The following is a 27,997-nucleotide window of genomic DNA, read 5'->3' as shown; positions in this document are numbered from 1 at the left end:
GCGAGAATTTGTGGATTTGGGGGCGGGCCCCTACCAGGAAGAGTGCACAAAACTGCCCTTAAGTCATTGCAGCGCTACAGCTCCTGTTACCAGCCTCGAGGTTCTCGCGAGATCCGCCTCCTCAATACCAAGTGAGGAAACTGGGGGACACTTTCGGGAGGGGCGTGGGGCGCGATCGCGCAGCTGCCGCTTCCATTACCTTCCTGCCATGGTCTCCTTCCGGTTCTCGATGCTTCTCTGAGTCTGAGGGTTTCCGCCGGTCGTCTACCCTTCCCCCCCAGCCCATGACCCGCCTCCGGCCCCCGCCCTCCAAGTCCAACCTCCGATCTGTTTAATAAGAAGGTGCTGTTCCGAAAAGGAGAAGGGGGTTGGCACAGATACGCTCGGCCCTTGACGTGGGGAGCAAACCGTCCGCCTTCAGCCTTAGATTCGTCCTGTGCTCGCGACGGCGGCGTTGGCGGACTGATACGCGGCGGTGAAGAGGCAGGAGGAGGGGGGAGGGGCGGAGCGTGGCAGCTGGCAGTAGTTCCGTCAGAGCGGACATCTTGTGGCTGTGTCGTGCGCGTGAGCCCCGTAGGGCCGGGGAGGCACCAGCTGCCGCGCGGGGAGGAGGCCGAGGCCGCAGCGTGAGGGAGGCCCCGGCCCCTCTGTACGCGTGGGTGTGGACGGCTAGGGGAAGGGAAGGGAGGCTGGCCCACTGGCTGGCCGGGTAAGGGGAAATGCAGGCCTTCGGTGGCTTCAGGGACCAGCCTGTTGGGTGGGGTAGGGTGGGAAGGCTAGAGAAGCCGGGGCCTCTTCTGCTTAAGAGGGAGGGGGAATGGGCGCGTCCTCGCGCCTAAGCCGGAGCTTCAGGGGCAGCTCGGGCGCGTGGGGGCTGGCGGTGGCTGGGCGGGCGCGCGCGGGAGCGCGCTGGAAGGCGGAGTGTACGGTGGCGTCAGGGGCGATACAGAATAGCTCTAGCTGCGGGGACAGCAGCACACTTCAAGCCTGTTTCCTTCCCCTCCCCGGCCGCATCTTTGAGCAGAAACCGAAAGGAGCCGGGCGTCTGTCCGGAGTCTCCTGTTTCCCCCTCCCCCCTTGCCTTTCTTTGCCCTACTGACGCCGGCATAGCGCCGACTAGGCCCCGGCTCCTCCTCTGCTGCGCCCCGGACCCTGCCCCGCACCCACCCCTTTCTCCTCCGCCTCTTCCTTTCCCACCCGGGTCTCTTCCTTTCTAGAGGCCGGGAAGTCAAACTTGTAGCCACCCCTCCGCTCTTCCCGTCACCCTGGCCCCCTCTTCGGGCCGGAGCACGACATAGAGGCTGGCGGTGGCTCTGCCACCCCACCCACCCCGGATCGCGACCGTTTTTGAGGGACTTGGATTCGTCCGGGTCTCTGCGGGGCCTGTGCGAGTGCTGATTTGCTCCGTTTTTGCAAAAGGCGCCTGTGTCTGGCAGAGCCGGTGTGAGACGAAGAGACAATCCTTCCCAGCCGCCAGGATAATCAAGAGTTTTGGCCGGACCTTCGAGCACACACCGAGATAGTGAGGAGCCAGACGAAAAGCACAGACTATGGCGCTGAAACGGATTAATAAGGTAACCCTGGGGTTGAGGGGAATGGGGTCGTGCGATGAAAGCGAGGCTCAGCCTGGAGGAAAGCCTTGAGGAGGGGCAGTATAATATGGAAATATCCCTCCTTGGGTCACTTCCATTGGGGGATGGGGAATGCGGATATACTTTATGAAGAACGCGATTTGGAAAGAACGGAACACTTCTGGCGAGTGAGGAGTGTTGTCTTGAGTGTGTTTCAATGGAATCGGTGCAAATTCGGGATGGAGAGTGATTTCAGGCGCCTCGGTTCTTCTGTAAGAAGTGTTAGTCCCCTCTGGGAGTCAGACTTGGCCAGAGACGCTCCCGCAGATGTCATGGCGTTCCTATTCTCATTGCTTGAAAACTTTGTTGTTATGTGAAGGCTCTGTGCCTTCTGGAGGAAGAAACATGGGAAACTCAGAGGAGAGAAAATCCAAGAAATCGGCAGGTCCCAAACTTGATAAAGGGGTCAGCGTAGAAGTCTTGGCAGCTGAAGAGTAGTGAGTGAGTCTTAATCAGAAAGTGATCGTCGATTCTGGGCAGGTTACACAAGCGTAAGTTGGGTTGGGAGAAGATGGGCTGACAACAGTGTTGCCACTTCCTATGTTTTGTAGTTGGGCTTTTCACCCGAAGCTATTTATCAGAGGCACACCGGGAACTGATGTAAAACCCTTCTGGAAGCTCCGTTTTTCTTTGGCATGGGAAGAGGGGGAGGGTAAAGAGTGAGATGGCAGCAGGAGAAGGCTAGTACCTATTTTTGCCTCTGTCCATTTAATAACATTCTCTGGGGAAATTGCTTCGCCATATACAACGAGGTTTGATGCTCAACTGTGGCTCCAAGTTGAAAAAAATAGGGTTTTTTGAGGTTTTGGGGGTGAACGGAACCTCTACCTCCGGTAGTTTAGTCTCATTTTCTTGCTCTTAACTTCTGTCCCGCATTTTAAGATGGCGGCTGCTTTAACTGGTTCAGGCTCTTTCCGGCATCTCTTCTTGTGATATGAAATAATAATCTTTGTTTAATGTTATCTTTTATATCAGACTGTACACTGCTCTAAGACCTCCTACTTAAGACTTAGCTATATTCAAACTCTCAGACTGTATTTCCCTTTTTTGTAACGTGTGTGTGTGAGAGATGTTTGGTTCTTGCACAATCAAGGAGGGTGGAGTATTTCCAGCTTATTTGAAAAAAATGCTGTGGAGTAAATTCAGTCTTAATAAAACTGGGAAACAGAGAAGGTTGTGGGTTGCAAACTTTGGTCTTGATAGGTTACTTCTTTTAAGAGTTTACATGGAAGGAATGGCTAGGACTTGGCTTTACTAAAAATAGACCTGATTCTGCTTAATTTTACCTTTAATGTGTGACTTTGGAATATATTTGGCAAACTGCTGTTTTATGAAAGATAAAAGTTTAGATCTTCAATGTATTGATGTTGAAATGGTGAATTTTATTTCAGGGCATCATTGTCATTGTGGGTGTATGTGAAATATAAATTTTTTATTTTTGAGACAATGGGAAAGGAGTTTAGGAGTTAAGGCTTTTTAAAGTAAAAAGGATTATCAGACCTCTTTCTGTGACCACTTTGAAGGCCAGCAACACATTGGCGAAGCATGGTTATGTTTTGCAGTATAGTTAATACAAAGAACATAGCATTCATTGCAAGTCAACACCTTTTTTCTATAGGAATTCATCCAGGCCACTAAGATGTGGAATGATTTCAGAACCATAGATTTTTATGCATGTGAAACAGAATACTTTAAAGGAAGGTCTCATTGGTTTTTTTTCTTTTACAGGTGATACCCAGCTGCTGTGACACCACTTTAATCATTTAAAAGCTCTAGAGAGGCAATATAATGGTTAAGGGTGTGAACTTTGGAGCAATAAAATGCTCCAGTTAGAATTTTAAGACTGGGAAAGTTTGTATTTGTGTGCCTCTCTGTGTTATGTATGAGCTGTGAATAATTGAGTGTTGAGTATGTACCAGGCACTATTCTAGATCGTACTAAGGATGCATCAGTGAGCAAAACGAATAGAGTCCCCAGGATTTTTTTTTTTGGGAATTAAATCAGTTCATGTGTGGCTTTGAACAGACTCCCAGCACCTGGTACTCATACTATTACTGCAACTTTAATATTACTGTTTTTAATTTGCAAGAGCTTTTATTAAAGAACTTTTCTAGTCTAGTACTCTTCATCAATACCAGACTCTCCTTTTATAAATACTTAGAAGGTCTGTATAATACAGAAACTGGACGTAATACTTTCCAAAACTGGAAAAATGTTTACGTGGGACATTATTGATTCAGTCTGTAGAAAAGTTGTGTTGTTTTTGGTTTTTAGCTATTTAGTGTCAGAATCACATGGTCAAACTTAAAAAACCAAAAACTCAAAATTTTAGCAAATGGACAGCTCTGATGGGAGATACTCTTTATTTTAGGCACTTTTTTTATTTTTGAATTTTTTCTTTCCTGCAGCTGCCCAGATTCTAAATAGATAGATCTAAATGATAGATCTGTATCCTTTGTTGATATTTTATTGAAATGCTTATTTTGGGTATATTTTTAATCAATAGTTCATTTGATTAAGTTTTTGAATTTCTTTCCTGAAGCTTATGTTACAATTTTGTTTATTTCTTAGACCAAGCAACCTTATCAATCAACTCTGTTATTTTTCCTCTTGTCTTCTTTGTTTGGACACACTGTGATCTTACAAGGCTGTTAAACAACAAGAATCAAAAAATGGGAACTCCCACAATGGTTGGTGCTGTTTTGGGGGCCATAGGCAATTTTACTACTCTTATTAAACAAAATAACCACTGTCCATGTATTTTGAGGAAGTATAAAGAGAACTTTACATAAAATATAATATGAACCAAACCTGAAAAGCTCAGGCTTTGAGTGTTTGCAATGTGTCAGAACTGTTTGAAGCACTTGTATTAACTCATTTAATTTTAAGACAGTCCAAGGAAGTAGGTATAATTGTTACCTCCATTTTTGAGATTAGTAAACCTGAGGCACAGAGAGATTTTAAAAATCTACCTAGGGTCATAGCATGGGAAAGTTAAGATTAGAACCTAGGCTGTTGGACTCCAAAGTGTGTGCTCTTAACCACTACATTTTCATGTTATCTTTTTAGGGGGTTGGTATTCAAAAAGGTTTCTTTTGCATGTATCTTTCTGCTAATAGCTAGGTTTTAGCATCTACTGTGTATTGAACACTGTTTCTAAGCCCTTTATGAGTATCTACTCATTTTATCCTCACAACAACCATATGAGATGGATGCTCTTACCATTCCATTTTACACATCAGGAAATGGGCATGGAGTAAGTTACTTGTCTTATGCTCAGATGGCTAGGAAGGGACTGAGATTCAAACTAGTCTGCTGCAAGAATTCAGACTCCTAAACTCATTGTGAACTGCTGCTTTGAACAATTTCAATTCCTAAATTTAATTTTGCTTCCTGAAATAACCTCTCCTCTTACTGAACGTTTAGATAATTGGGATTTAACTTTATCCTTAGGTTATAGCTAATTCTTGAGTTTAGATCTGAACTAATACAAGTTTTGGAAGTAGAAGTGAATTTCTTTTTTGGTTAGTATCTTCAAGGACTAAGGGAACTACTGTGTGCTGATTTTGCTGACTAATCACTAGGGGGATCATAAACTGGTTTCCAGTGAACGTACAGGCTGTATATGCCATGTGTCAAGGCTTGTCTATAACCAGCTAAGTTTGCAGGGCATTCGTTGAGAAATGCTGATCATAAAATTACCTGTTTTTATTTTATTTATTTGAATAAGGTTAACTGATACTTGCTTTGGTTTCATCATGATCCTCTGCATTGTTAATTCTGATAGTTAAACAAAAGGGAAGTTGAATACTCTTGCTTTAGCTCTGGGGAAAAGCATCACTGGCTTATCTCTATCATATTGTATGTTAACTCGTGGGTTCAGGTGTCCTCTGATACCTCAATTTTTGAGGATTTTCCAAAGCATTTCACTATAATCTCTTTATTAAAGATGACAGACACCAAGTTCCTAGAACTGAGATTGTGTTAATTAAATCCTAAATTAGGTTTTGCATTCTATTACATACTATGTATGTGGATTTTGACAGGGGTTACATTTATGTATTAGAATGTTAAAAACAGTTTTTAGAGAGTATAAGTACATGAGGTCTTAGCAGACTTACTGAATCATAAATCATTTCTCTGGGATCAGGCATAATTTTGAAATGTCCCCTAGGTGATTCTGAAGCCTCCTCTGGTTAAGAACCTCAGACATAAGCAGGGGGATGTGTGTGTTTTCGGTCATGTCTGAGTCTTTGTGACCCCATGGACGATAGCCCAGCAGGTGGCTCTGTCTGGATTTTCCAGGCAAGAATACTGGAGTGGATTGCCATTTCCTTTTCCAGAGGATCTTCCCGACCCAAGGATCAAACCCATGGCCCTGGTGTCTCCTGCATTGGCAGGCAGATTCTTTACCACTGCACCACCTGGGAAGCCCTAAGACATAAGGAATAATCATTGAATCTTACTGAGGTCTTAATGTTTGGCACAGTAGTCTAGTCCCAGGGGACAAAATACAGGGGAAACCTGTTATTACCTGTGGGACTCTGTTTTGAGTGAAGGAAGCAAGCATATAAATACATAAATTGATATTTGTCACCCTGTATAACTTTTCAAAGTTACTGTAAATCAACAAACATTTATTTAAGATAAAGGGAATTGTTATTTAAATATCAGATTTATCCATTATTAAAACTAGATTTGTCTAAATATCTTTCTCCACTATATTTTGTTATTGTTGAGTATGTTTTTTTCATTTATAACTACTTTAGCCCCCCCTTCCAGAGACAAGCTAGTATTGACAAAATTAATTTTATTTCACTGGAAATTTTGTGCTCTTGATCTAGTTTTGCTATCCAGTTATATAGTGTAACTAAGAATGGATGCGTTTAGTGAGTTTATTATTTGCCAATCTATGTTAGATGAGGTTTAGTCTCAAAATGGTACCCTTGGCCCTGTTATGTGGGGAGGGTAAAAGTTCAAAGAAGTATTTTATACTTGCTCAAACATCTGATTTTTATCTCCAACTATACTGTGAACATGATATATCATTTAGAGACCTCGAACCAGCTTTGTTTAAATTTGTTGTTTTTAACTTTTAGATCTCCTTGTGTTTTACCACTCCTTGGTTACTTGTTCATGCAATACTTCACATTAATTCTAGTCTTGTTATAATTTCATGGCTAATATATAACTGGATGTTTTCAACTAGTGGGCTGATGTTAATTTTGTCTTCCCTGTCTTTGAAATGCCTTATTTGCTTTCGTAGTTCAAAGCGTAGAAACTAGATTTGGTTCTGTGTCTTTACCCCCATTTAGAGATAATGCTTACAAAAGAATAGCTTTGAGTAATCTTAAGTGAGCTACTTTAATGGTGATTGAAAGAAAGAAAATTATAGTATTATTCACTCAAGCCATTCTTTGTACTTTGTCTGAATGAATAAGCATACTTGTCTCATAATTATAACTAAACAGGAAGTTAATTTCTTGTCAGTGATGTAATGAGACATGGTATGCAGCACTTACCTCTTAATCCTTAAAGTAAAAGAAACTTTTCAGAATTTCTCAGAAGTTACAAATCCCAAGCTAAATTGACTTTTAAAAGGGCTACTCCTTCCATATATGAAATTGTTCGGACCTGAAAATCTTTTTGCCAAACTCCCTTCTTTTGAAATCACTTCCAGTAGCCATGCATTTCTGAAATATTTGTTTTTCTTCCTTACTGTTTGTTTCTATGTACAGTATTTAAATTTCACAACATTGAAGTTTAAAAATTTTTTGTTTACTTCATAGCAGACTTGATGTTTATAAGAATTAGAGCAATTATTGTCTTACTAGTTGGGCAATTAATACTTCATGTTGACCTTTATCATTGGTCTGAGGATATACCTTTATATTTGCTAGATTGTAAAGCCTCTTTGAGGGTGATTCTTATCTCAAAATTTCTTAAGGCACTTATTCTCTTTGCTTCCTACATCATGCCCTCATCTTATCCATCTCCTAGGGTAATATTTTATGTTGGTCAGTATAGGTTTAAGAGGCAAGATCTGTCTTTATCGTGTGGATTTCCATGGTCATACAAATCTTCAAGTGAAAGTGTTGAAAGAAATTGGCTCTTAAATAAAATACAAGAAATAGCTTATACTAAGGGAATGAACTTTGTTTTCCCCAAATTGATGATACAAAATGTGTCTGTGCTACTTTAGTCATTATGACTTTGATGCAAAATGGATGGCAGAGATTGGAATAACATGATTGTGGAATGTGGTGGTAATTATTATACTCAGTATCATAATTATTGTACTTGACCTTACCACAGTAGTCATCTGAGTTAAGTTTTGCCAAGTCCTTGAGAGAATGATGGAACTAGACAAACTAGAAAAGGTTATTTAGAAAGTTACACCTCAACAGCAGAATTGATTAAATAGGAACTTTGTTTTTGCAAATGTTGGCTTTGGTTATGTTGCTCTAATGAGTAAGTAGTGGTGGTCATTAAAAGAATGTTTAGTGGAATGCATAAATAATAGTTACTGGAGGTTTTGAATCTTACTAGTAACTCATCCACCCATATGTTTGGTCTATAATTTTGTTGTTCATAATCTTATTTTTTCAATTTATAAGCTAGAGAAACAAAAGCAAATATTTAGCATTATGTTTAGACTTCTGCTCTTAGCCAGTATCTCTCATCCTTCTCATGTTTTACCTCTAATAGTCAATTGTCAAAAATACTGTGTCCCATGATGATAGAAGCAAAGATCTTCCTCAAAATAAACTGTAGGCTTTTGAGTCCCACATAAACAATGGTCAGACTCATTACTGTTTAATCATGTACCTCCAGATGAAAACACTCACTGGCTTAAGCTATACCTGTTGGTTGGCTGTTAGAGAAAATTCATTGACTTATTTTTCTATGGGTCTATTTAGGCTTTTAAGGGAAAGGAGAAACATATTTCCCAGTGGGAGAAGGCCTGGATTCTCACACTGCCAGGTGTTCAGGAGGTCTCAGGAGAAGTAATTCAAAGGGAAGTGATCCTCAAAGGAGATTTCCCCACAAGAGCACATCATGGTGAAAAAGTGTCTTTTTTTTTTTTTTAAATGGACAATACAGTTTTCAGCATTGTGCCCTAGTTATATTAGGGGCTTCCCAGGTGGCATAGTGGTAAAGAATCTGCCTGCCGATGCACGAGATGCGAGTTCGATTCCTGGGTTGGGAAGATCCCCTGGAGTAGGAGATGGCAACCCACTCCAGTTTTCTTGCCTGGAAAATTCCACAGACAGGAGCCTGACAGGCTGCGGTCTATGGGGTCGAGAAGAGTCAGAAGCAGCTGAGTACACACACGTAAGCATACGTAGTTAATATGTTGTTGATCCATCTTAGTGCCCTTTGAAGGTGAGTGAAGCCTTTAGCTAATGTGTGCCAAACTCCCTGCCCCCTATTTTCTATTTCAGTGATCTTGATAGTTGGTAAAGAACCCACCTAAGTAATGCTTTTCTCTATGGGCTGGAGGTATGGTCAAAGTACGAAGACTTCGTTGGTTATATATATGAGCTGTTCTTCCTGATTCTTGCCACTGTTCCTCTTAAACTACTAAGAAGCAAAAAGCTGACAATTGAAGTTTTTCGTATAATTTTATAAGTTGTTTTTGTCTCTAAAGCCTTTGAAACCTTTAGGTTCTAAAGTCATTTTATAAGGTGAACAGCAAAGACAAAATAGCTTTTGAAAATTCTTTGAATAGATGCTACATTGGAAACTGATCTCAAATCTAATAAATGCAGTTCTTGCAGTGCCACAAATAATTGTTTTCTTACTTGACTTTAAAGTCCACGTAACTTGAAAAATGGGTAACCTAGGCTCAACCTGAGTATAGTGAGATACAAACCAACGGTGAATAAGGAGAAACAAGAAAACACCAATTTTCTGTGTCTTGTTTAATTTGTGGCATTTATTCCTTGAGTAAAATGAAGAGTTGGGTTGGTGGGATTGAAATTTTTGTCTCCAGTTTGCAAAATACTGTGTCAAAGTAGTCATTAACTTTAAATACATCTTTGGAGCAAGGACACTTGAGAAGGTAGCCTTAAATGTATCTCTAGACCTATCTTTTAGGTTGTCTAGTAGATAACACTGCTTTGCTCTCCAACCAGTCCTGAAGCTCAGCGTGTCTTACATTTGGTTTGATTCAGTCTTTGCTTTCCCCTCTTAAGGGGGCACTAATGTAAAATGGATAGAAGACCTATTTCCATAAGATTGTAAGGGTAAAGTGATCAGTGTGTTAAGATAATTTTCATCCTTGGTGACTTAAGTTTATGTTCCTAATGTAGTTATCTATTCATCTATCCTTTGTAGCAGGAGTTCCTACAATATGTGGGTGAGGATGGTCTTTGATATCCCGTAAGTTAAGGAAAAGTTATTGTGTGGGCATCTGTATTAGTGATAGAGGGTCAGCAGTTCATCAGATGATTAGAATTCCTAGTCTTTGTCACAAATAATGCCATGTACATGGCTAGGAGTGTATGAAAATGTGAAGAAACTACAGAAACCAAATTTAGGATGGTCAAAAAAATTTAGGATAGTCTTGTTAACTTGTCAGGGAAAGGGATGGGTATGTGGGGAGTACATGAAACATCTGCAACACTTAGAATCTGAAAGAGGTATGGTAAAAGGATCTAGAAAGTCAGTCATTTCTAGTATACTATTGCTGCTGCTGCTGCTAAGTCACTTCAGTCGTGTCGGACTCTGTGCGACCCCATAGACGGCAGCCCACCAGGCTCCCCTGTCCCTGGGATTCTCCAGGCAAGAACACTGGAGTGGGTTGCCATTTCCTTCTCTAGTGCAGGAGAGTAGAAAGTGAAAGTGAAGTCGCTCAGTTGTGTCTGACTCTTAGCGACCCCATGGACTGCAGCCCACGAGACTCCTCGGTCCATGGGATTTTCCAGGCAAGGGTACTGGTGTGGGGTGCCATTGCCTTCTCCAATACTATTGCTGGTACATCAAAAAATTCAACCATTTGTCTTGCTCAGAAAGCGATCAATGGCTTCGCATTGCCTGTGGAATAGTCTTTGCCATAGTATTCAAGACTCGAAAGATCCAGCCCTGATTAACCTTTCTAGCCATATCTGCTACTCTCTTAACCTGTACCCCACTGTGTGTCTGGTATACCAAACTACAAGCGAGTTTTTTAACATCCTGTTTTCTTTCACTCCCCTGGATTTTAATTTCTCTATCTTGAATGCTTATCCCTCTATCAAGACCGAGCTCAAATATCACTGGTTTAAACTCAGGCAAGGTTAATGATAACCGTTTCAAAATTCACAAAGCAGTTGAATGCCTTTTAAGTATTCAGGTTGTTTGAAACGTAATTTTTTAATTTTTTTATATTATGTCTGCTTTCTATTAGTCTATTGGGGAAGGCATTCATGGTCTATCTTGTTATTTTCAGATGTAATATGCTTGACACCAAAAAGGCAATCTCCATATAAATGAATAAATGCTTTGGTGAAATGTGCTAATATTACGCTTTTTATTTAAAAATAGATTTTACTTAAGCTTCTGTCACTGAAAGTTTAGCTCTTTACCAGGTAAGACACATGATTTCTTTCTGGTTCTCTAGTTTGATTTTTCAACTTGGCTTCATTTATGTTTCTTACACATGTTACAGCCAGATTAAAGCAGTACATTGTATTTTCATGGGATAAATGTGTATAATAGTAATAGAACCCAGGTAACACTCTGCTTAAGATGGTTATCTCTATTTTTTTGTCCCCCTACTTATTGGATTTGTTAGGAGAAAACTGGAATAGTTAACAATCAAAGCAGTAACTGTAGGAATTAGAGCAGGCTACAGCCTTAGGAACTGAAATTGCGTATCTGTATGCCAAGTGTGTCTTTTTTAATCTCTGCTGCCCAATGTGGCCTCTTTTTCTTTGGATTCATCATGTAATTTCAGGGCTTGTGCCTGCCAATAGCTCTGGGTCACATCCCTGCAGCTCCTGATTAGAGAAGGAAGGAAATGACCTTTCCAGTTTTTAGCTTCAATTTGAAAAATCTCCGGTAGGGATAGAGGGACAGACTGATACAATCAGGTTCTAGCTTGTGTTATTTCCAGCTCTGAGCTAACCACTGAAGCTGAAGGTATGAAATTCTATGATTATCCTTTCTGAATAGTTGGTTAATGGTAACTAACAATCACCCAACACTACAGTCATACGTTGAGAGTAAGAGAAAAACATTTCCAGAAAGGGAAGGTGGTTTGAGCACACTTCAAAATGCTGCATAGAAGAGCACCTGAGATGACTTCTTAAGCTTTTCTCATGTTTTTTCACTGCTCAGATATTTTTATGTTTTGGTGTCATGAGAATTATTTGGTATCTTTGAAGTAAGTCCTTGTATTTATGTAAAAGGTATTTTGATCCTCAAAGTTCGGATGTTAAAGTGGATTTTGGTACATAAGTTAATTGGCCAAATAATAGATCTTTGAGTATTAAGAGATGTCTTAGTTATGGAGAACTTGGAACATAAAGCATTTACAAATTATCTGAGGGGAAGAAGATCCTGAAATTATGGGAGTGAAGAGCTGAAATTCAGTGCTAACTTTTCCTGAAATTGTTCATTAACTCTAAAGGAGTGAATACTAACACATAAAGGCTTGGTGATTCAAAGATGTCCCTGTGCAGGAAAACTGTTTCAAAATATCTTCTTAGGCTTTTTTCATAAAATGTGCAACTTTTAACAGGATATAGATATATTCCAGGTCAACTGTAGATTCCTGAATTTTATTATGAAGGGGTTTCAGCATCACTTCTGTAATGTGTTTAAGTACATAAAAGTACATGATTTGGGGTAGATCTGTGTAAGAAACTAATGTTAGTAATATTTGAATGCAAATGCTTACTAGACATTTTTAGATAGAACTGCATGAAACTGCAGTTTCTGTAGTTCAGAAAAGGTCAAGTATTAACAATATTGTGTGATTCAACCTGGGCTTCCAGGTGGCACTAGTAGTAAAGAATCTGCCTGCCAGTGTAAGAGGCATAAGAAACTGGGGGTTCGATCCTCTGGGTTGAGAAGATCCCCTGGAGAAGGAAATGGCAGCTCACTCCAGTATTCTTTCCTGGAGAATCCCCATGGACAGTGGAGCCTGGCAGGCTACAGTTCATGGGGTCACAAAGAATCAGACACGACTGAAGTGACTTAGCACACACGCACGCAGTCTGGTAAAATGGTTTCTTTAAAACCACATCCACAAATAGTCCCTGAATTGCTGACCTGTTATTACTAATGTATATTGTAGCATGAGCCAGACAGTTGCTAGATGATTATGTTATAGACAACTAAGCATAATCACACAGGCAAAAGATTTAAATGAGCTAAGGCTACAATAATGTAGCCTATTTATAAAGCAGATTGATTTTGTTTAATAAATGAGCCACCTATCCAAGAAATCTTGCCTTCCAGATGGGTAGTCTGCTTGCTAAGTACCTAATACATTAAATACCAGATAGTGTGCTAGCATACTTTTACCTCATTCATCCCTTCAAAACTTCTGTAAAATAGGCATTTCTATTTTAGAGTGAGGAAACAACGCTAGGACATAGTGGGTCTAAATTGGATTAAAAGTGAGACTCCACTATGATCATGTTGAGGGAGGAACATATTCATCGTCCTTATTTCATGTTGCTGTGTTTGAGCATTTGAGTTGTATGCACAAGTTTGTATTTGGTTTTAGTAGCATTTTTGTGTTAATTTATTGTCGTATAGGAAAGCAGTGAGGGTGGTTCAGAATAGGTACATTTTTAACCTTAAAATAGACTTTTTTAGACCCTTATGATCTTTAAGAGGAAATCAGACTGCCTAGGTTTCTGATTTATCTTTTTTTCATTGAACCAGTTAAACAAAAGAACTTGTTAAAGAAGTTTGAGACATGGAAAAAAATTATCTTTGTATCAGTTAGACTGTACTGGATTCTTAACTACAGTGCTTTATGGGAGTTAATCTGGCCTATGACAGAGTCATCTGGATAGTTGATTAGTTCAAGTTGCCAGCATTATTTAATTTTCTCAAAAAAAAACAAAACTATGGTTCAGTTCTAAGCTAAAGGGGTGTGTGTGTGCGTGTACTCGGTTGTGTCTGACTCTTCAACCAGTTGACTGTATAGCCCACTAGGCTCCTCTTTCTGTGCTTAGTTTCACTTGTGGGGTTTTTTGTTTTGTCTTGCTTTAGCTATTTGCTTAACTCTGGGATAAGGGCTTCTGTGGTTCCTACCCTTCAGAATCAAAGTGTTTAGAATTAATTTTCTCAAATACGTTGAACATATGAAATAAATTTACATAGGCAACTGTAAAGGTCTGATCTGAACTTCTCATCCATCTTCTTAAAGTTGGCTCCTGGCATTCCCTGGGTGTCTTGATAAACTTAAAAGTAGTTGTAGTTTAAGTTTCAGAAGCACATTGGCAAAGTGTCTATCAAGGCACTTTTCTGTATAACTTAATACATGTACAGCACAATAATTCTGCATGTATAGTGCAAAATGATTACTCTTAAGGACAATTCTTTATTGACACTTTTTTTTAAACTGGAATGAATCTAAACTCACATTTCTAAACAGTTGACTGTTTTCTGAAGTGCATTATTTTGACCGCGTAGTAAAGGCACATACTTCTCGTTATCTTCCTAAAGTGTATTCCCTGCCTTTTCTTTGAAGTCCATTATTGTCCATGTGTGCTCAGTCACTAAGTCGTGTCCCACTCTTTGTGACTCCATGGACTGTAGCTTGCCAGGCTTCTCTGTCCATGGAATTTTTCAGGCAGGAATACTGGAGTGAGTTGCCATTTCCTCCTCCAGGGGATCTTAACAGGGTCTATAAATTCCTATGCTGTAGAAATTTACATACTGGTATTTAGAGATAAGGCTGTATCATAAATTTTTTAAAAACTTGTAAAAAAGCAGCTTTGTTTTCTTACAAGATTATCCCTATGGGTTATACACAAGTCATGGAAGGGTTAGATACACTTTGGGAATTAAGGTCAAATGGAATTGTGGAAGCTCTGTATTTTGCTATGTGCAAACCACTTTTCTACCTAGAAAGATGGATTATTCCAGAGTTATACTCAATGTTGAGTGAAAGACAAGGTGTTGAGTATAGGGATAAGGAGATCAAACCAAAAAGGATACTTACCTAGCCCCATGAGAGATTTTTTAAGGAGAAAATGAGGTCACTGGGTAGTGTGCTTCAGAAAGAACAGTATTTAAGAAAGTAAGGGCCTGTGAGATGGTCTGAAAGTTCAGCAATAATATGAATGTTGAAAACTGCCCTAAGTTCTTAACCTAGGGAAGTATCAGATTACAGCATTTTCATTTTGTAGGACAGCTTTTGTTCATGTACAGGCACACCTTGAAGATAATGAGGGTTTGGTTCCAGATGACTAAAATAAAGCGAATATCACAATAAAGCAAGTCACACGTATTTTTTATTTTTGGTTTCCCATTGCACATAAAAGTTATGTTTACTATAGTCTGTTAGGTGTATAGTAGCATTATGTCTTTAAAAATGTACATACGTTCATTTAAAAATACTGTATTACTAAAAAACACTAATCATCTGAACCTTGAGCAGGTTGTAATCTTTTTTCTTTAACTGACATAGGGTTTGAAATAGTGCAAGAAATTATCAAAATATGGTATAAAGACAGAAAATGAGCAAGTGCTTTTAGAAAGAGGGCCCTGATAGCCACAAACCTTCAATTTGTTTAAAAACAAAACACCCTCCCAACCCCCACACAGTATCCATGAAGCATACAACAAAACAAGGTATGCCTGTGATGGAAATTCATATCAGTGTGTGTGTAGGCTTTCATGACCCTTAGCCAAGATGATTGTTCTGCTATGCGTCTATAAAATAACTATGCCTAGTGTGTCCCAGGAACTGGACTAGGGTTGGTTATGTTTTCATTTCTTATGAAATGTATTGTTGATGTAAATTGTGATTATATGTCCCTTAAAGAATGGTGTGAAAATAACAAAGCAGATGACTCTTTCTGTTACGGTCTTATGACCCAGCATTTTCTATCTTGGTGTAGGAACTTAGTGATTTGGCCCGTGACCCTCCAGCACAATGTTCTGCAGGTCCAGTTGGGGATGATAGTAAGTAATTTTCAAGTTTGATTTTTTACCATTAGTTTCAAAAAAGCTTGTATATTTTTAGACAATAACAAGAGTATTTTCTTTTTCTAGTGTTTCATTGGCAAGCCACAATTATGGGACCTGTAAGTACTGATAATGAAAAGCAAAGATTTAATTAAAAACGCAGCATTAATCTAGTTTGTAGTTTTTAACTAACTCTTTATAGCTTTATTTCATTACATTGTAATTCTATTTGGGATATGCCATAATTGTATTGCTTTTGAAAGAAACTAGTCATTTGTTAAATACAGTATTCCCTGGGTTCTATGTTTAGCATTTCTGTGACCTGTCAAATATCTCTTCTAATTTTCCCTCATAGCAGTGTAAAGTATTGTCACAGAACTTGCTGATTTACAGAGCCAATTAGTTTTCTGACCATATCATGGTGTTACTCAGAGACTCTGAATGTGTAACTGCCTAAAATCTAGCTTAATTGTATTATTTTGATATTTTGAGTTTTTCTAGAACTTTAGTTTCATATAAAATTTGAATATTTTTAGGTAGAAAGTGATATTTTGAATACAGCAAAATTCCTTTCTATCCTGGGTAGATAAGAAACTGTATTGCTGGATAATTGAATATTCAGAATTATGGATACCATCTAAGAATTTCACAGAATTAGAGCGCAGTAAAACATCTTGGGGTAAGACTGTATCTTGCACAATACTTAACATTTTTTTTTAACTTGGAAGGCACGTGAGGATTTCTGTTCTGAGTTGTGTGTTTGTTACTGAATTTTCTGCTTTCTTACCCCTTTTGTATTTTAATTTCAATATAAATGGCAATAATGTACTAGGTGAGATAATAAGTAGTTCATAATTATAAAAGAGGAAATACCCTTGAAAAGTTAGCCAGAGGGTGGGTTGGATTAGCACATGTTTATTTAACAGTTCTGATTATAAATAAGATGGAAGGGGATATTTTTAATAGTTCAAAGTATGTCTGGATTATCCTAATGAAAACTACAGAGTCAGGATTGTTTCCAGTTACCTCCAGGTATATTTTTACTGTTTTAAGTGCTTGCTTTTGTCTAATTGGTAACAAAACTGTGATCTGCCACTGCTCTATGCTTCCCACCCCCTTTAAATATACATATTTATGTGACTCATGGCTGACCCAGTTTGGCAGTGTTTTATTTTTTATCTGCACTGCATGACTTGGGGGATTTTATGATTTCCCCAGCTAGGGATTGAACCCGTGCCTCACTGCAGTGGAAGTACTGTGTCTTACCACTGAACCACCAGAGAATTCCTGACCCACACAGTGTTTTAAAAGTTGACAGTCTTCGCATAAAAACCTCCTGACTAGGCTTAGGATGGAATAGCAAGTGCTTCCTTTTTTTCAGATGAGATGTGTGTATCTGCCACAGTCTACCAAGTCCACTTAGGCACTTAAATTTGCAACTTGTAGAATTTTCCCATTATAGATCACCAGTTTTCAAAGCACAGAATTCAGTACAATGCCTTGCCATATCTGAACCAAATAAAACTCATCTTTGATTCGGAGGTGCTTTAAGATACTCTCATGAAAATGAGTTGTCAGTACTAATAAAGCATGAAAGAGTTGGTAGTCAAGACTTGTGATTGGATGGTGTGTGTAATAAACCAGTTATTTTAAAACAGTGTTATGTTTTTCTGCTTGATTTTTGAAACTGCTTTATTTATTCCCTTCCAAAAGTTCACCTTTAGTAAATCAAAGTGAAGCATAATTGAGGAGCTCATTAGTAGTCTTCCATAGAATAGGAAATTGCTTATCTGAAAAAATTTTGGGGTGTTTGATTTGCTTTTATTTTCAGGAAACATTTTTCATTTATTTCATATATATATTTCAGATTATGGTTATTTTTTGCTAATTTTTTTTCCAGCAACCTGTTAATATAAAGGATAGCAATTTTCTTCTTTCAAAAACAAATATTTTATTTTCAGAACTCTACCCCTGATTAACAAGAGCAAAAATTATGTTTATACCATAATAACATAGTTCTGCTTTAGTAACATTAGCCTCTGAAATTTACTGGTTTTCTACGGAAGTTAATTCTCATTTTTTGACAATATCAGGAATGAGTCAAAAGTTATAAAAACTCACCCAAAATGCAGATCTTAATCGCGTTTCATAAGTAAGCACCTAAGTTTCGATGTCAGCTTGTACATGGTTAACAGTTACCCTTACTATTAAGTATATCAATGAAACAAACCATGTTACTTTGACTTTTGACTGCATCTTTGTGACAAAACATCACAGTTTGATTAGATAATTTTATTTTGTTAGTAGAGTTACTGTTGGATTTTGGTGGAGTATAGTAAGGAAGTGCTCTTGATGATTGAGCAAAAACACATGATTCTTAAAACCTGTGTGCTACCTTATTCTTTCTGAAGACAAGATACTTTGGATCACACATGCTGATAAAGCTTTGAAAGAATTGGCAGACCATTGCTAGTTACGTGGTGTTTAAATTTTGTTGGTTATTTTGTACTAAGGGAAATTTCTGTAACAAATTGATGCAGTGAGAAGAAGCTTAATTTCCTTACCTGTTTCTGATATTTCTGTGCTTACTTTTTAAAATTGGAAATGGAGCTGTTAGAAGGAATTTTGAAATTATTTTGAGAACCACAATAACTTCATTCCACCTAATCTAAGATAAATAGTCATTCACATACTGTGTATGTGAATAATGTAATTGTTGGCAGCCTGAGCAGAATCAGCTACAAAAACTATCTGAAGTAAAATATTTGGTCCATATGAAATGTTTTATTGTTACACAGGGGTGAATTTTTCAGTTTATGTTGACTATTACGTTTTCCCTGCAAAGGCTAATAATACATGAAAACTCATCTTTAGTACCTTACTCTTTAAGGAGCTGTATAGTGTAAGAGGAAAATTAAATGTTAAATTTTTGTTGAATAATAGTAATTATACAGAGCAAGATATTTTAAAAGGGCAGCCAGCAGTTTGGACTCAGGGAGGACTGTGTTATTTACCTTTTAAAAAACATTTAAGCATCAGATGGACCCTACAATATAGGTAGAATCCTGTGGGTAAGGAAGAATATTCCAAGTGTAGGGGAAAGAAATATGAGAAAAAGGAAATGTGAAGCATTATTTACTGTGAAGTAAGAAACGTATTCTGGAGAGGAGGTGAAAGATGAGACTAGATTGTTGGAAACCAGATCATTAAAGCACAGGAATTTGAACTTCAGTCTTGGCAAGCTGTGCTTGATTTCAAGCTGGAGTTAACTTTTATCTTGAAAAGACCACTTCAGCATTAGGGTGAGGCATAAATTGGAGGGGAAAACCAGAGTGAAGGCAGGAATACCAGTAGTAAACCATTGCCATAATGTAGACAAAAGTTAGTAAGATTTTGAGCTAAAGCAGTGGATACAAAGGAGAGGACTCCAGTTCAGAAGACTATTACGGATTTTTGAGATTTGGTATCTACTATGAGAAGATGGGAAAGAATCAATGATGAGATCCTAGTTTGTGGCTTGACTATTGTGGTTTCAGTTTGAGACATCCGAGTAGAACATACTCAATAGGCATTTGAATATATGTCCTAGAAGGAATAACTATACTAAAGATAGATCCTAGAATTACCAAAATAAGTGTGGGACAGGAGATAGAAGCAGAATATCAGTATATCATTGTTGCCTTAGGGGAAGAATACAGACAGACACTGAGGGAGGAGCAGTTTGGACTAATTGTAGCAAAACCAGGGTAGAAGGTTTCTTAAGAAGAGATCCGTTATGTATTCTTCATTTCTAAGATTGGCTCAGTTTGTTTATCAAAGTATTCCTTTTTGTTTTTCTTGGTATATTTGTTTGATTTATGGTAAATTCAAATGTAGAGCCTTAGTTTTTAGGTGACATGTTTTGGTTATCTTTAGATCGTGTATTTTTACCAGTTTCTCCTCTTTGCTGGAGTTTTGGTGTTAATTTATAACATTGAAATATTTTCATTCTATAAGTTTTTTTTTTTTTCTTGAACAAGTGAGATGAAATTTGATTTTGACTAAATCTATTGTTAGACTACCTTTAAGAAGCAGTCAGATATAATGCTTGATTGTATGAAACTTGGAATGAAAGCTTAAACAGAATTTTTGAAATTAAGCTTAACGAAAACATGTTTTCATTAAAACAGTTTACCCTTAAATTGTTAACTGTACTCAGTAAAAATGTATCTTCCATATGAGCCTATTTTATAAAAGTGTTTGCTATTTGAAGCATCTATTTCCAATGAATAGTCATTATTCAACAATGATATGTTAATCTAATACATTTGGATCACATTCTTGTGTCTTTGATTTTTCTGTACTTCTCAGATGCTATTTTGCAGTCTTAATTTTCTTGAATTAGAGTTTTGTAGGCATTATGAAGCAGAGGGACATGGAAGTAGGAAAGACATTCAAATAGTAGCTCTCCCATTAAGTAGTATGTATCTTTTAACTTGATGGTCAGTAAACTGACCATGCTCCTTTAAACGCCAGGTATATACCCTTGTTCATTTCTTCATAATAGCTTATAAAATTTCACTATATGTCTCTACCAGACTGTAGACTTACCAAGATGAGAAATTATTCTGTGTCCCTTTCACTTACCTAGTAAGTAGAATGGAGTTAGTAATTCAACTAATGTTTATTAATTTTACAGAGGGGTGGGATTAAATGAGCTGTACTACAGTGTCAGCCCTGCCAAGGTTATTTGCCTCGCATAAGGAGTGGGCATAATACAATAAAAGGTTCATGATAGCACTGTATACATCCTCACTCAAATGGAGAGGAATGGGTATTGAGATTTTCAGACACATTTGCAGGTTGACTCTGCATATCCAGAGGCAATTATGTAATTCCATTAAAAAAAAAAAAAAAAACTCTTTGACCTTAAAATCCTTGACCATATCACTTTCTTTTTATTCTTTGATATGTTGGTTTTCAGAATACCTGGGTTTGAATCCTGGTTTTATCTTGAACAAATTGTATAGTTCACTAAGTTACTTTAAGTCCTATTTTATTTACTCATGAAATGGCAACAGTGATATCTTTTTCTTGGTATTGGTTAAATTAAATGTGGAATACTAGTAAGTTTCTCCCAAATGTTACTTCATACTAATGTTATATGATGTTTATTTACTGAGGAGTTTTTCATACTCAAATTACAATGAGCAAAACATTTAAGGAGAAAAAGTACTGCTGTAGCTTGAAATTTTATATTTTCGGTTTCAAGTGTGCAAAGCAAACATCCCAAGTCTTCCAAATCTAGTAATTTTATGTATTGACTTACTATAAAGAATTTAGTGGTGTGATTTTGAAGAAAAGACTATCATGGTTTTATTAAATGAGAATTTTGAGGGGCCAATTGGGAACGAAACTTCTTAGAAACTTCCTTTGTTTCTATTCTACTTCCCTTACTGAGGGGAGTTTTTCTGGTTTGGCAGTGACCAGAATAGCCTGTTAAGGTACAAAGTTGTTTGTGTATATGTGACTGTCATTAGAAGAAATCTCAACAAATACATGTAAACTGTATTTTCAGATTATAATTTGATACATTACTATGTAGACTTCATTGTTAACTGTACTTTATGAGAACTAGGATCTAGAACCTTGTGTTTCTGAATAGTTTTTCTAAAATTCTTAGACTTCATGTAAAACAGGATCTAAATTACAATTCCTTATTCTATAGTAAATATTGTGATTTTTCACTAATAAGAACTTTATCATGGAATAATTTAGACTATTTTCGTGTAAATAGGTAATTTTGCTTCATATTAGAGAAATGCTTAGAAAATAAATGTTAACATGAATTATTTAGCATCGTTTTAAATAGCAGAGTTAAGCATATTTTTCTTTTCACAGAATGACAGCCCATATCAAGGCGGTGTATTCTTTTTGACAATTCATTTTCCTACAGACTACCCCTTCAAACCACCTAAGGCAAGTATTCCCCCCCACTCCGAAGTCTGTAAGTAAAGATTTGTATTTTATTCCAGAGGAATAGAACATTCCTAGACATTAGGGTTCTGATTAAGTTAAGGCTAAACTAGTGTGAGTGTATAATGAATAAGAATAATTGGGGCTTGAATGCATATACTGAATTAAATCACTGATGTTGAATGCTGTTAGCCTTAGTTAAAAGAAGAGCTAAACCTGGATTTGAACTTTGTAACTGAAGTTAAGAATTGCCTTATCCTTTATGTTGCAAGGCTCAAATACACCATGTGGAAGCATTTTTCCCACTTTATTGTGCTTACACAGATTTGGATCAGTAACTCTAGTGTCTTAAATACTAGCCTTCCAAATACTCACCTTCATTGTGCGTTTTCACATGTTGCTAAAAAGTATACCATATTTGTGTTGGGATTTAAGACTACAATATATTTTGGGCTTTGAGTTTGCACACATAAACTATCTTCACAATTCTGTTACAGGTACAATATGACAGTTACTTTAAATGAAGATACTTTTGTGATATTCAAATGTGTGTTTTATGTACAGTTGGAAATGGAGGTTCTAATACATGCCTTTGTACCTTGATGCCTTAAATGAGCTAGTCTGTATGCTTTGGTCTACATCGGAAAGTTTCTAATTTGTTAGTGAATCCTGAATTCCCTTCAAGTTGCTCCTTTGATACTCATGCTATGGTAGGGCCAAAGTTAACCTTCGAAAAAACCCACCATACCACTGATAATAAAATTTTTGCCACATGGTTATATTTTCCATTTTAATTAAAAAGAAGCCCCTGAAGGATCTTGGTCAGAATATAGGTGCTTTTATGTGTATAACTTTTAGCTATTATATTTTTAAAATTTTTAACTATTTTAAGTGTAGCTACAGTTTTTTGTCAAAGTTTACAATGCTTGTTTTTATTTGGGAAAAATAAAGTTGTTTTTTTATTTTAGGTTGCATTTACAACAAGAATTTATCATCCAAATATTAACAGTAATGGCAGCATTTGTCTCGATATTCTAAGATCACAGTGGTCTCCTGCTTTAACTATTTCTAAAGGTAAAATACTAGCGGCTTTGATTTTTCTAATAGTTAAAGGAGTTTCATTTTTGAGCTGACTTACCTAAGTATTTTTATAATGCCAGCTTTTTTATAAAGATGGAGAAAGGAACAAGAAGTACATGCTTTTTGCTTTTAGCAGTATTGATTAAAGATTTTGTGGGAAGAAGTTAACATTCAGATGGAGGGGGCCATTATTTGCAAATAACAATAGCAGCATTTAATAGCTTTCTTAGTATATTTTTCAATCCCAAGCCACTTGTACATCTCACTCACTTGTTGCCATTTAGCAAAAGTGGTATACCTAAAGTTAACAGAGCTTTTGAACTTGAGGTTTCTTATGGGAAAATTCTGATTTCATTTTCCTGTGTTTCTTATTTTTTAGATAAAAAACCTTTTTAAGAAACCTTTAGTTAAGTTTTCATGTATCATGGTAGGTTGTTTCCTACCTAATAATAGTCTAAAATGCATAGTCTTGGGAAAGGTCTCTAGATATCTGCTCTTCTACTATAATAGGGATCTGTTGTGTGGCATATTTAATAGGTTGTCTGGTTTCCACATTGGTGTTCCAGATGGAGATGGAATATCTCTCCATCTCTTTCAAACAACTCTGGTGGCTTTTATGTCACTTTTACCCCACAAATAAAAATCACCTACCACAAAGCTACTTAATGAGAAGGAAGTCTGCCTTTTAGTGATTTTCAGTTTTTGATGCTGGCTTATTAGGATTCCTTAGTACACAAAATGAGTTTTTAATGTTGCTAATTATGACTGTATTTCAGAAATTTGAGGATAGCAGCTAACTCTAAGCATTCTTATTTTTTGGCTGAATACTTAATGTAGCATTCCCCAGATTATTTCTTGAAATAGTTAATACTGTTTTACAAAAAGTTTTATTTTTAGAAGTATGGTAAATGCCAAGTGAAACAGGTTTTGTTTGTTTATTCATTTGTTAAGTCAGGACATCAAGCCTTTTGTGTCCTTGTACAGTGCATTTGAATCTCTTTGAAGGGACTGTCTAGCATTCCCAAAATATTGTTTGATTAATCAGAAACACTTTTGTGTGAGGAGTGGGGACAATTTGGGTAAATGCTGCTGTCGTTCTTTGAGGTGCAGCATTATTTTAGGCCCATTTTTCACCCCCCTGGATACATTCAAGTTTCTTTTCAGGTCTTTTCTTTTCTCTTAACACCAGGCACCTGGTATGAAGAAGACTTTAATACTATTTTCCAGGTTTGTTTGGTTTTACCATCATTGGGAATGCACTGTAATACTGAACACTGTTTCTGTAAGTGCAGATTTAGTTTTATTTCTGATCCTGCACTTGAGTTTAAAGTTCTATTTTCTGTAATTATTTTTTTTCATGGTATTGCTATTATCTTCAAGGATTGTCGTAACCACATTAAGCTTTTATATCATAAACTTTTTATAAAACTTTGCACAGTGGCACATAATTTGTATTCACAATGAATTAGATACATATTCCTAATGATGCTTTACATCTTTTAAGTTAATGTTTTGAATAGGTCAGAGTGAGAGCTGTAGCTGAAGAGCTACTCAGTAGTAGATCTTGGTGTTTTTTTGGTTTGTTTTTTAACTTAACCAAAATTCTTGGATATGGTCTCTACCTTATAAATTCTGGGAGATAAAACCTGTAGTCATTGGGGCAGTTGGGTGTTTTTGTGAAACTCCTCCGAGAGTAGGACAGAAAATGGATTATTTTATCAAGCTAAACAGCTAAGCATATATTGCATAGCTGTACTCTAATTCAGAGTCCCCACCACCACCCCCCACCTCCCTCCAGCCATTACCAAGAAACTCCACTTCACTATTTGAGAAGGTTCATATAGAGAAGTCCCTGGTGGTCCAGTGGTTAGGACTCTACACTTCCACTGTAGAGGATACAGGTTCCGTCCCTGGTCAGGGAACTAAGATCCCGCATTCAACGTGGCGTAGCAAAAGAAAAGGTAATATAAATTAATACGGCATCATTTCACTATCTCGGAACTTCTGAATTTGGCAGATTTTTGTATCTAGTCAGTAAACTAGCTAACAAATATCTATTTTTAGGATCTCTCAACTACCAGGAACTTGTCTTGTATGAATCAAAATCTCTATAAAGCTTTGTCTTATGGAAATTAAGATAGAAACTAATCCTCTTTTGAGGATTGAGGTTTATATTATAATACTTGTTTTTAAATACTTTTATTCAACCAAATTCCCAGTGGTGGGTAACAGACATTTGTTTTCTTCCAGTTCTTTTATCCATTTGTTCACTGCTATGTGATCCAAACCCAGATGACCCCCTAGTGCCAGAGATTGCACGGATCTATAAAACAGACAGAGATAAGTAAGTATGTAGTAATTTGAGAAAACAATATAAAAAGTGGCTTTTCTTAATGAGTTAGTATTATATACTTTGCTGTAAGTTGTGGCATGATGCCAAGGAGACTTGACGCTTATTTCTGGTAAGATGGTAGTTGAAATGTGCAGAAGCTAGTTATTGAAATGTAATTGGTTTTTTGTTGGTTTTTTTTTTTTTTTTAATTTCCTAGGTTATGTTTTCTTTTTCTAACATGTTCAGCAGTTTATCACGTTTAAGTTTGAGGAAGAAAGGTGTTTTTTCTTCACCCCAATCACATTTAAAATGAGAAAAATATTGGTACTATTGTAAAAATTTAGTCTAAATATTTTATATATTGAATTCTTTATGTACAACTTTACCATTATAATTTCCGTATGTTATAATTAATGCTCAGTATACTTGTTCAATTAGGTACAATAGGTTAGCAAGAGAGTGGACAGAGAAATACGCTATGTTGTAGGGTAAGAGGATCTGCACAATATGGTGCGCTTATTCATGGTACTGCCAGCACATGAGTGCTGCATGCGTTAAGGCACTATATTAACTAACCAAAGGTAACTGATGTGGCAGTTTCTGAAAACTGTACACTTAACTGCTTGTTTAGCGTGAAAGTATACCCAGCAGTCATTATTGCTTGAGAGTATTTTTGCATGGCAAAGCAGAGTTTATATAGCACCAGTAAGAAATGAAAATTTTAGTATCTTTTTCAAACTACTATAGTATTTAAATTTTAACTTTTAAAGTTGGTATATTTTAAACTTCAATACTATATGGAATGTGGTAACTTAGTTAAAATTTTGCCAAGAGATAATAATGTAAGGGATAAACACTTTTTAAAGCCTCACTATCTATACTAAATGTTCATTACTGACAAGCATGCATTAGTGATAGCTATACTTTGTGGCTACCTGTATGCTAAGTGAAACCTTTGCTTTAAAGTGCTGGCTTTACGAGAGGTATCCTTAAGTGAGGTAACCACGAATTGGTAGAGAAAGAACTTAAAGTTAGAAAAATGGTTGAACTATGTCTAGTTCTCGGTTTGAAACGAAGTTAGTACTTTTATAGAGGTCAAACTGTAAATATAAATCAGTTCTATGTCCTTTTAGATATTCCTTTCTTAAGGTTATCACTATAATTTTTGTTCTGTGGCATGGTAGTAATAGGGAGAAATTGATAGCATTTTATTAATATTTGTGATCTTCCTCAGCAGGAAATATCCTTGCTTGTGTATGAATTACCGTTGATCATGTTAAACAAAGATGCCCCTACTTGTACTCCTCCTAGTTTCATCCATCAGGTCTCAGGTGGGGTTTGTTCATTGCCAGCCGCCACCCTTTAAAAGTAACAGATGATTTTGATTAGCACATATAACTCACAGCCCACCTCCTCTTAAACATTACTGCTTTTTTATCATCTTCCCTAGTGTCTTAATCTTCTACCTATGCTGAAGTCTCAAAGGCATTTTCTCTTTTAGGTAATATCCAGGGTGAAGTAAATTATCATGAAGTCCAGGATTCAGATAAAAATGTTTATTAGTTCATTGCCCAGTCTGGCTTTCATGGGAGTTTCTATAGATCTACAGATAAGTGCACTATTCTGATAATAGGTCCATGGCAAATTGTGAGAAAAGGTTAACATTTGTTGGAATGTATACTAATTGTAAAATTTCTAATAGACCAGTAGCTCAGTAGTAGGAGAGAAAAAAGGTCTTTGATTTTTGCTAGCCTATCTGTATGTTTATTATAATATTACTTTGAGTGATTAGGACACTCACCATATTGAAGCATAAGGGTCTTGTTTCCTACAGTGCTTTGAGTACCAGTGTTTTTTCTTCCTTCTTGGCTTTATCCTAATCGTAGCCATTAAAGATGACTCCATGATAAGTCTAGAAATAAAATACTCTTTCCTTACCTTTTAAGTGTTAAGAATTATTTTAAATTTTTAAATAACATCTTTTTTATTTACAGGTACAACAGAATATCTCGGGAATGGACTCAGAAGTATGCCATGTGATGCTACCTTAAAGTCAGAATAACCTGCATTATAGCTGGAATAAACTTTAAATTACTGTTCCTTTTTTGATTTTCTTATCCGGCTGCTCCCCTATCAGACCTCATCTTTTTTAATTTTATTTTTTGTTTACCTCCCTCCATTCATTCACATGCTCATCTGAGAAGACTTAAGTTCTTCCAGCTTTGGACAATAACTGCTTTTAGAAACTGTAAAGTAGTTACAAGAGAACAGTTGCCCAAGATTCAGAATTTTTAAAAAAAAATGGAGCATGTGTATTATGTGGCCAATGTCTTCACTCTAACTTGGTTATGAGACTAAAACCATTCCTCACTGCTCTAACATGCTGAAGAATCATCTGAGAGGGAGGGAGATGGATGCTGAGTTGTCACATCAAAGGAAGCAGCATTATTCTAGCAGCATCCATTCTTGTTTAAGCCTTCCACTGTTAGAGATTTGAGGTTACATGATATACTTTATGCTCATAACTGATATGGCTGGAGAATTGGTATTGAATTTATAGCATCAGCAGAACAGAAAATGTGATGTATTTTATGCATGTCAATAAAGGAATGACCTGTTCTTGTTCTACAGAGAATGGAAATTGGAAGTCAAACACCCTTTGTATTCCAAAATAGGGTCTCAAAACATTTTGTAATTTTCATTTAAATTGTTAGGAGGCTTGGAGCTATTAGTTAATCTATCTTCCAATACACTGTTTAATATAGCACTGAATAAATGATGCAAGTTGTCAATGGATGAGTGATCAACTAATAGCTCTGCTAGTAATTGATTTATTTTTCTTCAATAAAGTTGCATAAACCAA

General features: G+C 37.0%; 1 protein-coding gene across 50 annotated transcripts; it reads left to right on the top strand.

Moving 5' to 3' along the window:
• The first annotated feature begins 10 nt into the window (after positions 1–10).
• Positions 11–27,997, top strand: UBE2D3 (ubiquitin conjugating enzyme E2 D3). 50 transcript variants are annotated; one of them, XM_086406830.1, is made up of 10 exons: positions 11–131; positions 1,420–1,574; positions 4,203–4,321; positions 15,701–15,764; positions 15,855–15,886; positions 21,648–21,725; positions 22,691–22,796; positions 25,053–25,146; positions 25,573–25,622; positions 27,129–27,997. In XM_086406830.1, the coding sequence occupies exons 3-9, from the start codon at positions 4,304–4,306 to the stop codon at positions 25,619–25,621; spliced, it is 441 nt and encodes a 146-aa protein (XP_086262956.1). In that variant the 5' UTR covers positions 11–131; positions 1,420–1,574; positions 4,203–4,303; the 3' UTR covers position 25,622; positions 27,129–27,997. The 50 variants fall into 50 exon arrangements, with proteins under 50 accessions (XP_086262956.1, XP_086262942.1, XP_086262945.1 ...); XM_086406816.1 differs by having other exon boundaries at positions 15,837–15,886; XM_086406832.1 differs by having other exon boundaries at positions 45–342.

The sequence above is a fragment of the Bos grunniens genome, chromosome 6 (assembly GCF_055505025.1).
Source record: "Bos grunniens cultivar Pamir isolate PY7600 chromosome 6, Bosgru_T2T1.0, whole genome shotgun sequence".
NCBI classification, from domain to species: Eukaryota; Metazoa; Chordata; class Mammalia; order Artiodactyla; family Bovidae; genus Bos; species Bos grunniens.
The sequence above is the reverse complement of the archived record's forward strand: the minus strand, read 5'-3'. Positions and strand labels throughout refer to the sequence as shown.

Excerpts from the sequence above, each read along its gene's own strand:
- UBE2D3 (XM_086406804.1), top strand. The coding sequence starts at position 1,551 with ATGGCGCTGAAACGGATTAATAAG. Across the intron at positions 15,887-21,647 it reads AAGCCACAATTATGGGACCT|AATGACAGCCCATATCAAGG; the intron begins GTAAGTACTGAT and ends TTCTTTTCACAG. Across the intron at positions 21,726-22,690 it reads ACCCCTTCAAACCACCTAAG|GTTGCATTTACAACAAGAAT; the intron begins GCAAGTATTCCC and ends TTTTTATTTTAG.